Source organism: Sylvia atricapilla, chromosome 3, assembly GCF_009819655.1.
Source record: "Sylvia atricapilla isolate bSylAtr1 chromosome 3, bSylAtr1.pri, whole genome shotgun sequence".
In the NCBI taxonomy this organism is placed as follows: Eukaryota; Metazoa; Chordata; class Aves; order Passeriformes; family Sylviidae; genus Sylvia; species Sylvia atricapilla.
Window position 1 is genome coordinate 29,191,473 of NC_089142.1, and position 15,828 is coordinate 29,207,300.

The 15,828-nt window shown below is 36.7% G+C and overlaps 1 protein-coding gene across 3 annotated transcripts in view; it reads left to right on the forward strand.

The window, feature by feature from the left end:
• The window catches only part of FAM135A (family with sequence similarity 135 member A), a 65,945-nt gene that overhangs the window by 41,878 nt on the left and 8,239 nt on the right, over positions 1-15,828 (forward strand). For all 3 annotated transcript variants that reach the window (XM_066314986.1, XM_066314987.1, XM_066314988.1), the window contains 6 exons: positions 3,043-3,116; positions 3,407-3,561; positions 3,811-6,115; positions 8,118-8,278; positions 9,921-10,012; positions 12,073-12,170. In XM_066314986.1, the coding sequence (XP_066171083.1) occupies positions 3,043-3,116; positions 3,407-3,561; positions 3,811-6,115; positions 8,118-8,278; positions 9,921-10,012; positions 12,073-12,170 (2,885 nt within the window). The remainder of the gene's footprint in view (positions 1-3,042; positions 3,117-3,406; positions 3,562-3,810; positions 6,116-8,117; positions 8,279-9,920; positions 10,013-12,072; positions 12,171-15,828) is intronic.

Sequence of the window (15,828 nt, forward strand, 5' to 3'; positions counted from 1 at the left end):
ACGGATGCTTATAGAACAGGTGTTTCTGCTGAAGAGTTGTTCAAGTATTAAAATTATTATTTTAATAATTTTACTTATGGCTACTTAAGTGTTTCAGTATTCAACTACTTTCAAATACTTGGAAAAGCACTACATTAAAAAGTGAGGAACACTTTAGGTAAAATTCAACATCCATCTACTACATGATTATACTGATAAGGTTTACATATGTATTTTATTGAAAAAACTGCTCAGAGTATGTTATTTTATATTACAAAACGTTTGAACACTAAACTAGTTCATCTCTTTGTTCTATAGTGACATCTTCTGGTAGGTCTGAATATATTCTTCCAAATTTATTTCTTTCAGTTTGATTAGTCCTAAAATAGGAGAGCTGAAAACTAAGATCTCTGACTGCTGTTCATAAATATTCAGACACACAATATGTACTCCACAGCAGTTTTTATACACAATTCTTCTGTTTACATTGGGAGGACCATAAAAACCATACCTCTGGGAAGTCTGTAGAGATTAGGAGTAGGCAGTTGCAATTTCCTTCTGCAAAGTCCTTGTGGAGTCAGCCCAAGTCAGTGGTTCCTGCATCATTAGCAGAGCTGGCAGTGACTCTGGTTCTGCAGAGCCTGTTTAACAGTGTCCTAGCAAGTGTCTCAGTCCTTCAGTAGGTTACACACTGATTAAACATAATAAAGTACTGTTGATTTGGGTTCTTTCCTCTCATTAATAAAGACTTATGTGCTTTTGGAGCTTGCTTTCAACTAGTTTTATACTGTTGCTATTCTACTTGGAGCTGTCTGGAGCTGGTAATGAGCTTTTCTTCAAAAGCACTGGAATTACTTAATTACAAATGGGATTTATTGCAGATGACAAAATGCCTTCCTCTTCTGTTGGAGAGAATGCAGGATTCTAAAGATCTAGTCTCCATATAACTTCAGTTACTTTACATGGTGGAGTGCTCACATCTAAACTAAAAACTACCTTGCTTGATTCCTGGGAAGCAGCTGTGTGCCCTCTTCTTGACATATACCAGAGACATCTACTGATTTGAATGTTCCTGTAACTATTACCTGATTGATTAGGATCTTTAATTACTCTTTAAGTTTCTTAATTTAAAATTATAATGTCCACTCTTCATGATCAATTGTTCTAAAATCTAGTTTTAAAGCAGAATTATCTGTTAAGTCTATTGTATAACAGTCCTCCCTTCCTGGGGGAAGCTTTGAAAAAATCATGTATTTGCAAGGTAGATACCTGTTTAGAAAAGCCAGCTGAGAAAATGCAGCAAATTACTTGGAAACATAAATTCTGATCCCACATGTGTATGTATAAACTCCTAACAACAAATTCTAAAAGAAAGCAAATTGAGTTCTAGCAAGAGTGGAACTTGCATTTGCAAGAAGCTGTTGAACTTTGTTTTCTTTTTACTTCAAGGCATTTTCCGTGACACTATTCCGAGGTGATGTTATGACTAAGATTAATTTCATGTAATACAGTACAATAAATTCTGGGAGGTTGGGACAGAGCTTTCAGTTTCTATTGTAAGTTAGAGGTTGAGGGTAAAATGTTTGTGATTTGGGATTGGGTTTTGCCTTAAGCACCTCGGAACAATTTTTTCCTCAGTTGTTCTTGAATTAAGAAAACAAAAAAGTACAGAAGCTACAGAACTTCAAGCTAATCAAAGTGGCAATCTCTAAAAGTATACTGGGCAGTGTATCAGGAGGGAAAATGAACTCCCATGCAAGTGCTTATCTCTGAACAAAATTAACGTGGTCCTGAAAATGTGATGTTTGCCAGTTTATGCAAAAGATTGTCATAAAGGCATGCTTGTGTTCAGGATGGGTGCAGATGCTGGCTGCAGCTCTGAGTGAGAGGCTGAGGGAACTGAACTAGGTCTTCACACTTGTTGCCAGTTTCACACTGAAAACTTCCACAGTCTGTTCAGGAAGTTCATAATTGAAGAGGAAGACCCAGATTATATTAAAGAAATAAAGTTGTAGGAGGCCAGGAAGTGCTTGTAAATAAATTATTGATTTAGTAGACTAATATGTAATTCTCTAAGTGGGATAGAAATTTTGTTTAAATTGATACAAACAAATTAATATTAAGGAACAAGCTGTTGCCATCTACCATTGCACAGCCCATTCTCTTTGGTTTGCTTTTTTTTTTTGACATAGGTAATTTGTCAGTTGCATATTGATTAAATTAATATTTATATAGAATATTGAAAATGTGAGTAATCTCATACAAAACCTTTGGGATTTCTAGATATTACATTTTCAGTACATAGATTATGTTTTCATTTGCAACAAATTGCTGTATAATTCACATTCTCTATTTTAGCTTGTATTTGATGGTAAAGTATTGATGGTTCAATACATTTGATGGTAAAAAATATGCTGCCATGTGTTATTAAATACCAGTTCAGTATTGCTTATTGACCTCAGACATACAGTTAAGTCTTTAATACAGTGCTTATAATTAATGTACATTCTGTTACTGTCTTCATCATTTCCAGCCAAAATCTTTGCAAACAAAAGATTCTTTTCCACAGTAGTTTACTATGGGCTAGAGAGTACTTATGGAAAGTTTGAAACACTCCTCTATATTTTGAGACTGCAGAATAACTAATGGGTTTCTGCTTCTGAATCACCCTGAGTATTACCTTCAGAAGTGTCAATTTCCTTTCTTGCCATCAAAATTTTCAATATTTTAGTGTGTTATTGTTTGAGCATATTTGGATGATTGATTTATTGGAAATCAAATTGTTTATTGTTATTGTTTGAGCTGATTTGGATGATTGATTTATTGGAAATCAAATTTTCAGTAGGCAGTTGAGTCTAATATAATTCCCAGTTATCCAGAGCACAAATAAAAATTGTTTTAGTCACTAGGCTTGTCTGTGGCACCCATCCAGAGTGAACATCTAAAAAAAGTAACTGTCTGTATTATACATATAAGTGATACATTGATGCATAGAAATGATGGAGGATTTTTAAAAATTATTTATAAGGTAAAATAAGCTCTACCTTCATTTGGATCTTGCAGGTGCGCAGATTTGCTGAAGCATTCTTTTGTTTTGAGCATCCTAGGCAAGCTGCTCTTGCCTTTCAAGAACTACAGTGAGTAGCCTTTGGAATTCCATATAGCATGTAGTACTGTTACTTTATAGTTTATGTTGTGTAGAAGTAGCATTGCAAAAATACGTTAGAGATTCAAGAGAAACTTTTGTTCCCAAATTAGATTTGTTATATTTGTTTGGAAGTTTTATAAGAAGTTATTGAATAATCAAGCTATTAATAGTTAATTAGTAGAAAAACTTCTACTAAAATTAATTAAACTGTTGGTAATTTATGTTAATGAAAAAATTAATAGTTCTGTTTTTTCATGGAGGACTGCTTCCTTTTTTCAGTGCCCAGAGTCATCTACAAGTGTGTGCAGCTATCAAAAACATTTCCTTCTGCAGTTCTCTTCCACCCCTCCCTATTGAATGCAGTGAACTAGATGGAGATATGAACTCCTTGCCTATTATCTTTGAAGATCGGTATTTAGATTCAATTACTGAAGGTAAGCACACCTCACAGTACAGTTCCCTCTTTGAAGAAAGGAGCAAAAATTATGTAAAACTTAAGTAATTTTTAATAAATTGCTTGCTGGCTTTAAAGGATTACATTTATTTGATAGGATATGGGATTTTAGTTTGAGTTTTGAGGATGTGTAAAATTCTATAATTGCTAGTGTGTTATAGTATCACTTATCTGCATAACCTTATTGTAAACATGCTTTCTCTTCCCCCTGCCCCCCCTTCTGTGACAGATTTGGATGTACCCTGGTTGGTAGCTCAGAATGTTCCAAGGGCAGAGTCCAATAAACTGGATAAATTTGAAGCTGAAGAAGGTTTTGTTCCTGGTTTTACCAGCCCAGAACTGAAAATAAGACCTGCTGGTGCCTCCGTCTGTTGGCAATCAGAAGCTGAAAAGATGCTAACAAAAACCTTCAAAGGGAAAAATGAAGATACAAATAAATCCAAAGCTAAGGTTGCTAAGCTCATAAAAACAATAAAATCTGAAAACACAAAGAAAGTCGTAAAACAGAACTCAAAGGACTCAGTGGTGTTAGTAGGATACAAATGTTTGATGAGCACAGCACTGGAAAATGCCTGTAGAAGGTTGGATGGTGAGCCTTCATACAATGCTAACGAAGGGCTGGACCCTAGAGTAGGTGAAATTCCTTGTGATACAAAGGCCTGCATCAGGCAAATAACTCGAACAGACCTTCCATTGTTGCCATATGATGAAATGGCTGTCAAGATTGAAGGTGACCAACCAGGTCCAAGTAGTCCTGTGCACTGTGAAAATGTGGCTATTTTTGATAGACTGACTATCTCCCAGACAGGTTCTGGAACTATTCAAGCAGACAGCTCTTTACAAGACAGAAGTACACTTGAAGGCTGTCATGGAGGTCAGCCAGCTCCCTCAGGAGTCACGACAACTGAGGTCAAACCAAGTAATAAGAATCTTTATGAAGAGGAGAAAGGAGTGGCTCACACTGGATCATGGGCTAAGTTTTTGCAAGATGAAGTGCACGAAGAGATTTTGCTGACATCCAATATTCAGTCTTCAGAAACTGGAAATAAATTAAATTTGGGAGAACAGGAACCCATGCTTGAAAAGGAAGAGGTCCATGAGAGAAATTGTCAGCATACCAGTGACATCTTGACAAAAATGAAAAGCAATCCACCTGCTCTTTCAACAAAAGAAAATCAAATCCCTGCAAGTGGAGACATAACTAAATTACCAGATGTTAGTGTGACATATGCCTCTTCCAGATTTTCAGATTCAGGTGTAGAAAGTGAACCAAGTTCTTTTGCAACTCACCCCAACCCTGATCATGTTTTTGAAAATGTTCATGGACAAAGTGCACACAATGGTGAGAGAATGTTTCCTCAGCCTTTACTAAAACCAGACTGTGCAATAAAAAACACAACCGAAAGCCATTGCACTGAGAGTACAAGTGCTGTAAGTGAAATACAGTCCTCCCTGACATCCATAAATTCACTGCCTTCAGATGATGATGAGCTGTCACCTGATGAGAATTCAAAGATATCTGTTGCACCTGAATGCCAGCTAAGTGACAGCAAAACAGTGTTGGATCTAGGAGCAATTGACTTGGCAAAATGTGATGATAGTAAAACATCAAACACCAATTTGCAGGAGCAGCTTGTGTATTCAGGGTGCTTGGATAACAAAACTCTGTCTATACATTCCTCACTCTCAGGAAAAAAAGATCTCTTACATCTGGTTGTTTCAGATGAGGACACGCCTACTGATGTAGAAAGTTACAGCCCACAAACAGGCCCTGGCACAACCTGCAAGGACTCTCAGGACCTTGAAAGGCATCCTAGAGCTACAGAAGAAACAGTTAAGTTGTGTTTGGAAACAACTTGTATGAGTGAGTCATCTGCTGTTGTTACAGGTTCTTCGTCTGTAAATGTAGCAGGTAAAAAAACAAACAAAGGAAAACATAATGAGCCTTTAGAACTAAAGAGCACAACTGAAGACCTGTCAGTAGCTAAAAGTGAAACTGGTACAGATAATCCTTCTCCAGCTAGTAGTGCTGACATAGTAAAGCAAGGGCTTGTTGAAAACTATTTTGGCTCTCGAAGCAGCACAGATATTTCAGACATTTGGCCTTTGGACAATAGCAATCCTGTCAGCCCTCAAAAGGAATCATATGAAAAACAAATTATTTGTTCTTCTCAACAAGATGAGGAAGAAGAGGAGGATCAAGAAATGATCGAAAATGGGTATTATGAAGAAACTGATTATAGTATATTAGATGGAGCTTGCAGTGCTAACCAGGATCACAGCTTAGCAGAAGAGAGAGCCCTGAGATCTGAAATGATTGACAGTGGACACCTGCAGGACATAATGACTGTGCCCCCTGTCTGTACTCCTGGTTGTTTGTCCTTCCCTTCTTCTTTGAGAGACTCTCCCTGCAACGTTACCTCTTCTTCAAAGAATAAATCTGATGCAATTACACAACAGCCAGGCAGCATATCCTATAGCTCAGCTTCAGCTGTTTCCTGGTATGAAAGCTCCCCAAAACCTCAAATGTTAGCGTAAGTGACTGTTTTAAAACAAGCTTTTTACTTTTAGAATTTATCTTAATATAAAAGAGAAAGGGAAAAGAAGAATGGTTGGGCTGTAGAATGCCCCAGAACTGTGGCTTGTGGATTCTGCATGCCCAAGTAACAGCATGTTCTAGATGTTCAGATAAAAAGTGTGCTAAACTTCTGTGAGTTATCTTGTAATTTCATGTGGTTTGAAAAACAAGCAAAACAGGATTTTCCTCTGTTGTGTTTGAAAAATAATCATTCAGCTGAAGAATGATGTTGTAAAGGCTACTGAGCATAAAATGGTGTTTTATGAAATGGAAATTGTTAAAATAGGAGGCTTGGGAAAATATGCTTTGACTTTAAAAACAAAAATCCAAAAACACTGTGTAACTGGTTGTCCATCAGCTTAGCTGTGTAAGCAAACGTGTAATGCAAGCTATGGTAGTGGCCTTATTTTTAAATCTTAACTTCAAATATCAAAAATGTAACACCTCAGAGACTGCAGTGCTCTAAATGGCACTGGCAGTTTGGATACCAGGAAAGCCAAATTTAGAGGAATGTCAGGGATCCCAGGCTGTACCTCTTCTTGCTGTAAACATAGGAGTTCCCCTGATAACCCCCTGTTGCTAAATGATCATGTGAAGCAGCAGTTTATGTGTTGTATTGGAAGTAAAATGTTGCTATGAGGGAAAATTCAAAAGAGAGGCAGAAACAAACACTGAGCAAGTGGAAGAGGTAAAAGACCAGATAGTTTGTGAAAAGCAGATTGGGAACAAAAAGGAGTAAGCAGTCAGGTGGAAGAAAACCAGTTAGAAGTGGCCAGAAAAGTGGCTTCAGAAATACTGTACAGTGGGTTCTGGTGTGGAGTGGGAAAGATGAAGAGCAGAACTCAGGCTGTTCTGTAACAATAAAAGTGAACTCAGAATAAAATCAAGGACTTGGCAGTGGGAAAAGCAGAGTCTCCTGGAACATGAGATAATTGTGAATCCAGAGGGTATGATCTGCTCCATAAAGAACATGATGGTGTGTTCAGGAAACATGCCTTGAGTACAAAATCAAGTTGCTTCTGTTGCAGAGTGATAAGAGCAGCTGTCAGCAGTGGTTTCTGTTCAGACTGACTTCACTGAGGCCTGGTTCTGCCAGTTAGTGAGGAATGAGCTTAAGATAAAGCTGGGGAAACAGAGAACAAAAGGTAGAATGGGAGAGAAACAGTGAGCAGACAGAAAATGTTGGGGTATAGCCTGACACCATGAGGGATCATGCAGAACAGATGGATTAAGGAAGCATAAGAAAACTTTATGTGCTGCAGGGAAAAAGGTATGAAATTAGGAAGGCCATATACAAAAACTAAGGGAAGTGGAAGAAAGGGAGGAAGGAAGACAAGGAGCTCCTAGCATGTGAGGGTCTCAGGTATTAAAAACTGTAGAGTGTATGCCTTCACAGAATATGTAAAAGATCAGAAGTCTGGATCTGGCTGTTTCAGAAGCAAGTATCAGTTATTCAGCCTACCACAGGAACCTTATGGTGAGACATTACAGCGCTGACTCCCAGCTCTCTTTTAAGAAGTGGGCTTGACAAGAAGTATCAAAATCTGTGGAAATCTTAATCTTGACTTCCAAGTAGTTATAATTTCTATAAATTTTTTATGGAAACATAAGATTTCTATAAATTTTGCATGGAAACAAAGCTGTCGCTTGCTCAATACCACAATGCATCTTCAGTCATTTCAGAAATACTTGAGAGTTTGCAAAGACTGCCAAAAGAGAGAATAGAGTAGAGGTTGAGATATGGTTTTTGTTAAAGAGGAAAAGAGGCTTTAGGAATCTGCAGTAAAAATGGTCTGCTGAACTGGCTTATTTTGTGAAAATAGTAATTTGAGAAATATATTTTCCTTCATATTAACTACATAGAATACAAAGCAAAATGACAGCAGAAAACTGTAGCCTGGAAGACCCCACATTCATCTAGCAATAGTAAATGCATAATAAGTATTTTTTTGTCCCAGTTTCCTACAGGCTAAAGAAGAATTGAGGCAACTTAAACTTCCTGGATTTATGTATAGTGATGTTTTCAAGCTGGCTTCTTCAATACCTTATTTCAGTATGGAAGACGATGAGTGTTCAGAAGAAGGAGTACATCTTATCGTTTGTGTCCATGGCCTAGATGGTATGCTGGGAAATGTGATACTGTACAAGAAAGCAGTTCAGATTACCAGTGAGATTTAGCTTGGGTCGTTTGAACTCTGAACTGAGCACCTGAAATAGGTTCACTGGAGGGAAATGGGAATCTGGCATTATACTGCTACATTTGACAACATGTTCCATAAAATCTTTTAAATTAAGAATTCTCTGTCTTTAATAAAATGCCCCTACACATAAATCTGTTTAATGCCATAGTTCACATCAAGTGCGTCTTTCAGGGTTTTATGTCATAAGGACTTTGTCCATGTTGTGGTGATAGAATGGTGTTACTGACAAAACTATTTTCTTTAGAATTACTGTGTTGTCAAGGAAAATGAAATATGTATATCTTGTTAGGAAAAAGAAATAATACATGTAAAACGCAGTCAAGTGTTTATAAGGTTTTAAAAGATTAAATCACTGGATCACAGTGTGGTTGAGGGTGAAAGGGATCACTGAAGATTGTCCCATTCAACTTCCTTGCTCAGAGCAGAGTCACCTACAGTAGGTTGCGCAGGATGCAGCCCAGTTGGGGTTTTGAATATTTCCAAGGACGAAGATTCTACTGTGGTAGAAGTGAAAAAAATCTCTTTTTAATTGAAAGGGTTATAAAGTTTAAATGGCTTGAAAATATTCACCTGCTTTTAGTTCAACGCATATATGTGTATTAAGAAACAATATTCCCTCTAGTTTTTGTTAGTTTGTGACACTTGTTAAACTAACAATGTAAAGAAACACAAGAGGGCAGTAGAATAGCATATTGGACTGCACCAACACTGCACAGGCACCTTCTTCATTTTTCAAATTCCTAAGTTAGAAAAAAAATTAAATAACAGCATAGTTTTTCTTTCATTATTTGGGCAGAAAGCAGCCTTTGTGAAAAACAGGAGGTATTCTCTCTTACTAGTGTAGATACTCATGCTATTGCATGTAGAAGTGGCACAGAAGCTAACTTGATCAAGAAGCCTGTTGTTAAAAAAAATGTATTTGAAGGCTTAGGAAAGTCCACAGTTGGAATTTTGTTATGAAATGGCGAGCTTATACAAGCTATTTCCTATAAATGACAGATGTAAATAGAAATCCTGTTCTCTAAGGCAGAAAGGCAATCCTTTCTTCAAAAGCATCCATGACTACTGATGTGGAAAAATCTTCAGGATGCTAGCTAAATTAGCATTTCTTTTGGGCACCAAAGTATCTGAAAGTATCTTTATCTGCTGATAGTTCACTCTTCCTTTCCATTTTATGAAAATACTCCTTCACTGAATTCTCTAAACTTGCTTTGAGTTCTTTAATTGGCTTTATCAAAATTAATTAGGTTTCCAAGAATGTGATGTTCACAGTGCTATGTATCAGTTGGAGGCTTAGACAAAATCAAACATGACTTCCTACATCCTTGCTTTTTTTAAAAGTGTTGGCATCAAATGCCATTTTCATAAACCATTTTGTCATTTAATTTGACATTGTAGTTTATCTTTCAGAGTGTTACTGAATTTTAATTAGGGCTGAGAATATAATTAGCTGTGTTTAAATATAAAACCAGAGATTCATTTCAGCATTCTGAATGTTTTTATTGCAAGCTAACTTTGCAGAATCTAACTCTTGATTGTTTTTTGGTTTTTTTTTTCAAGGTAACAGCGCAGATCTGAGATTAGTGAAGACTTACATTGAGCTAGGGCTGCCTGGAGGAAGGATTGAATTTCTTATGTCTGAAAGGAATCAGGTATTTTCCAATTTAAAAAGCATTTTTGTAAAGCTTTGAACAATGAAAACCTTCAGACATGTTTATTTAATGGCACTATTGTGTTTACCACATTTTGTGTATTTTTATTGTATTCTCATGAAATGCATTATTTGATCTGTGGCGTGTGACCAAGTAATTACAAAATCTTGTATGGTATTGAAAGTAAATATTTTAAAGGGCAACATTTGTTACTACCAATTTATAGTGTGCACTGTGTATCCTAAGTTCTCATCATAAGCACTTTGGATTGTGGATAAAAATATGCTCAATACTAGTGGTAAAAATGGAAATAGTGCCACTGGTGTGGCAAGAAGGGAGATGTGTTATTTCAGAGGATCTGAGAAATACAAAATTTCTGTCCCTTGTCCTTTTGTCAGCATACTGCTAGATCTACATTATAGCACTAAACAAATATCAGATTACCTCATGTTAAACTTTTGTGAATTTTATTATTTTCTGATGAATTGAACTAGCCAAAGCACAAATCCAATTTTACTTTTTATCTGTGTGTATGTGTGTATTACATTTTGTATTAGACATAATTCAGAGGTGAACTAGAACAAAGTCTTGTCAGTGGCTCAAACAAAAACTTTATTTAGTGCACTAGCATCTTTCTGGCAGTAGCTGCTGGGATGCTTTGTGAAACAGGCTGGTTAGGCACCAAGCCAGGCTTTCTCTTCTCTAGCCCTATAGTTTGTGTCAGTCAGCAGCTGTGAGACTTTCTGATTTGTGGATTCCACTGACACCACTGACCCTAACAGCTGCTGACAAACTTTTCTCCTTAATGTTGGCTGATTCTTTTTGAATGTTTTTACTTCTGTATCCATAGCATACAATTGAGATTAATTCATATACATTAGTAATGCAGTTACTTCATATACATTAGTAATGCAGTTGCAAACAAGGAAATGGAAATAATTTACCTTACAGCTTGTTTTGGGAAAAATACTCAATAATCATTCCTCATTGACTGTTTCAGTTAATCACATATTTTATAAGCAAATATAATTTCTCCCTCAGGAGGCAACTGAAGAGACTTAGTCCATTTATTACTTCTTACAATTAGATGTGAAACAGTTTCTCTTCATCCATTATACCCTTCCTGGCCCACTTGAAACTTCTTGTCATTTAAAATGGAATGATCAGAACCAAACAGGGTATTTAAGATGCTTTTGCACTACAGACTGACAAAATGCTATATTGCTATTTTCTTTCTTTGCTTTCCTAACATAGCTGATTATATGCAGCACAGATGTGTAGATTATTGTTTGCATATACAGTTAGGGCTGGATTTCTCTGTGTAACATTAGTTTGCATTTCTTGCCATTTTATCACCCAGGCATGCAATAGTATAAGATTCTTCTGAAATTCTGATTGATTCTAGATTTGACTACCCTGGATATTTAGTTTTGTCCACAATCTGATATTTCATCTCCTTCTTTCCTTTCCCAGATCATTTACCAATATGTTGAACACTACAGATTTTAGCACAGATCCTTTGGAACTTGGGTTGAAAAGTTCTAGGCAGGCTTTGCCTATCTCAGAATTTTTTGCTGCTGATCATTGGAGAGAAGTGGCTATGAACTGGGGATAAGGCCTTAAGAATTTTGTTTGTTTTATTTTGAATAACCAGTATTACTGTAGGCTGCTGTTGCAGTAATTGTCTCACCTCTATTTCATGGGAAGTGTGATATAATTCTGAATATGCAGTTTGGTCTTCTGTTTCACTACAGATAATCTTGAGTGTAGATAACAGCTTAGAAGTAAGGCTGGATGTGTAACATTAAGATTTGTTTTGGTATTTTAGAAGAAAGTAGTCTTACAGTAAAATATGTATCACTTTATTCCATGTTACAAGAAAATTACATGAAAAATTTATAATAACTAGCTGTAGTGTTTGTATTCAGAGTTAATATCAATGCTTTTATTTGTGTGCTGTTGATAGAAACACCTAGGAGTAAGAATTCAGACTGAATGCAGAATGTATATTGCTGCATTAGAAAATACAGTTATTATTTTTTATTTCTTTTATTTTACAGAATGATACCTTTGCTGATTTTGATTCCATGACAGATCGCCTTTTAGATGAAATTATACAGTATATACAAATTTATAATCTACCCCTTTCAAAAATCAGGTAATATCTGTTCTATACTATTTACAGAAATAAACTTAAAACTAGAGCCCTGGGTTGTTTTAAATTGATGCTCAGGAGCAGGCCAAAAGAGAGATGGGATAAAGCAATTTGGGACAGGGGAGGAGTAGGGGAAAGGAGGACAGTGGAGAGAGAGAGGGAATTGCCAGATTGAAGAAGACTGAACAATGTTGTAAGTTCATTTGTTGGTGGCTTTATGGCAGAGGTTAAGTATTACATTTAAGGAATTGCTGTCCTGTGGTTCCACAAATTCTGCAAAATAGAGTTCTGCAGAAAAACAGATAGTATTTTGAGAAAGTCAAAGGAACCTGTAATAGCACTGTGCCAGGAATTAAGCTTCTTTCTGATTTTGTAGTCCCTTCACCAAGTATGACATGGCAGACTGTTTGTCTTGTCACTCCTACAGGGCACTTTCATCTTACCTGTGACGTTGAAGGGCAGCTGCATGAAAATATATTTCATTAGTTTTTATGTTTTCTCATTGTTTCATCTGCTAAAGAACATGTTTTACATCTTATTAGAGAGCTTACCACAGTCTATGCATTCCTGTTTTCTTTTGCATTTACTTCCAGGGAATGCCCATTGCATTTATTTTCTCAAAGTAGGGTGCACTGTATGGGCAGACTACCTCACTAACTCAGCAGTGTTAGCTCATCAATGGATGAAAGGAGCTAATTCAAGCCTGACTTCATCCATTTGTTTAGGCATCCTCAAATTGTACATCCAGCTTTTTTTACTTGCTAGTCACATGTGTTTCTGACAAGTTTCTGCATTCACATGTTGTTTGGTAGGCCTTGTTCAGCTGGAGGAAACATCTAAAACATTTAAACATAATCTCACTATTTAAACAAATGCTTCTGTTTTGAGATAGGCAAGATTTGACATGCTTAATTTTGTCTAAACTGTTGATGTAAAAAAAAAAAAAGGCACTGCATGATCGTATTTTTGCTTCTCAGACTACATGGTAGCACCCTTGGTATGGGAGAGAAGAGTTCTGTAACCCACCAGGATCTTCTCTCCCATGCTGTTGTCTGAAGGCTGTAATGAGCAAACCCACCCACTTATCTTCTCATTGTTTATACCTGAGAACCAAACTCGTTTGCTTTTGGTTTGCTTCTTTCATAAGACTTCCGGATTGTAAATATTTTCACTTTTATTTGTTTCTTTTCACTTGAAAGAAAAAAAAAAAACCTTAGGAATTTTTTGTTTAGTTTCCTTTTTAAAGTGTATACTTGTCTTGGGCCCTACTGAACCATTTCTCAACTTAAGCTTTTCTTGTGAGAAAGTTAAGTCTGCCAACAAATCCACTGTTCTCTGGTAGCTACATGAGAGAACTTTTAGGAAGACTTGTGCCTCTATGCAATGCCTTGAAGGGACAACCCAGAAAACCTGGGATAGTACTGCTGAGAAGTCCTCTGCTCAAGAAGCCAATGCTTTCCTGCCTCATTTTGGTTATGCCACTGTAGAAGACAGCCTTTGTAGTAATCTGTGGTGTCCTGAATGATGCTGGTTTCTCCTCATAAAATATCCCCATCTCCTAAAGGAAGTGTTCTCTCTACAAATGCTGCTCCATAACCCACTCAAAATAGACATCAGTATCCCGATCTATGATTTTGTATGGCAAAAAAAGCCAACATCCTAAGATGGTTGGATTCTGTCTTGCTTAAGCAGTTGGACATCAGCATCCCAGGGCTTCAGTATAAGGACAATATTGTTCATGGTGGCAGCTCCCTTGGCCTTGGGTCTGGATAGATTAGTTTCATATTTCTATATTTCCAGTTGGCACATATGCTCTTTCTTTTGTTTCCCATTTACTCTTTTTTCCCTCCCATTCTCTGCTATTCCTAATGCCAACCTTTACACAATTGTGTAAAGGTTACACAACTGTGCTCCTGCTGTGACCATTAACAGACCGTTGGGGATCTCTGCCATATTATACCTGTACCTACAGTCTTCCACACCACACTTCATTCTGCTGATACACAGTTCAGACCACACAGAATAACTACTTGTTATTAATATAAACTGTAGTGAAACTAAAACAACTTTAGACCTAACTTGGTACTTCACTGGCAGATGGTTGTTGTCACAGCTTAAACAAATCAAAATCAGCTTAGATACAATCTAAGTCCAGAGATGTTATGAGATTCTGCCCTTTATTTGGATAAATGCAGAGTCTTATGCTCTCAAATAATGGTAAAGTCCTGCTTACTGTGCTACATTCTTGTACTGAGAAAAGACACCCTGTACCACTGGAGTAGTGTCAGCTTCAGTAAACATTTTTGGTACTTGTTGAGCTAATAGCAGTTATTGCAGCAATTCACTGTCTAACACGTTCGTTCATCTGAACAAAATCTTTGTGCTCGCAAGCAGCACACGGAAACATGAGCTGGAAGCTTGATTCAAAACAAATGCAATTCGCCTTATAAAAGAATTGCTTAGTAAAGAATCATAGGAGGCTTTTGGTTGAGGGGACATCTGGAGGTCATTTGGACCAGTCATACCAATGCCACCATCAAAGTTAATGCAACTTTGAAGCATGTCAAACTGCTCAGTCACACCCATTCAAGTTTTGAGTATCTGTGAGGATGGAAGCTCTCCCAGGTAACTAGGCAGCTGGGAATAAACCACCTGCTCTTCTAATGGAGTTTCAGAAGCCATTTTGCGCATGTCAGGTCTTATGTAAATTTCTGATGACTTGTATTGGACTTTGACCTCAGGTAGATTAATCGACTTGTCATCCTCTTCCCTAAGTAACATCGGCTCATAAAAACAAACAAAAGCTTTTAATGCTATACATGTATTAAAACATCTGTTTGTTGTTTCAGCACATCATTGATTATGAATCTTGATGGATTTTTCTTCCTTCCATGAATTTTTATAACTGGACAGGATTTTTGTTTGTTAGCATAGAATAATGAGGTTTTGCTGTGTCTGATGTACTAGCATGATCTGAATTGGTAGACTTGTATCATAAAGCAAGTATAAAAACTATAATTCTGTTAACTGCAATGTGTTAATGACATATTCAGAAGACTGTAATATTGCCACCTAGTGTTCATTGCTTTTGCAGAGCATCCCATGAGTAGGATGGATTACATTCCTGTCTAACACATTCAAAAATCCTATTTGAAGGATTTTCCTTTTCCTCTCCTCTTTGATTTGAGCAAATTTTTAAAGCTTTCTCTATTAAAAAAAAAAATTTATTATGTGTTCACCCAAGCATCTGAATTGGACCACAACATATTACTGTAACCTTTATTATATTTCTAAGGCTTTTCAAAATAAGTACAAGTGTTTATTCTTTGTGGTACATTCACATAGCTGATTGTGGCTCCCAGTTTTCCTCAAAATGGATCTTTCATGTTTCTGAAGTTTTGGTTATGTATGCCTGTACTCTTAGGGATGATAGAATTGATAGATGGATTGCTGTGTTTTTCACAGAAAATGCCCTTTGTTATGGTACTATATAAGAGTTTCTCATCTCCTTATGACTTTTATTAAATACTGTCTGAACTGTAGGAGAACTGTCCAGAGAATTTCTCTGCTAATGTTCAGACCTTCTTTAGAAAACAATCTGTTTTACTCAAAAGCAGTTACATCATGCAGATCATCTTCAGGATCAACTCAATTTCTGTGG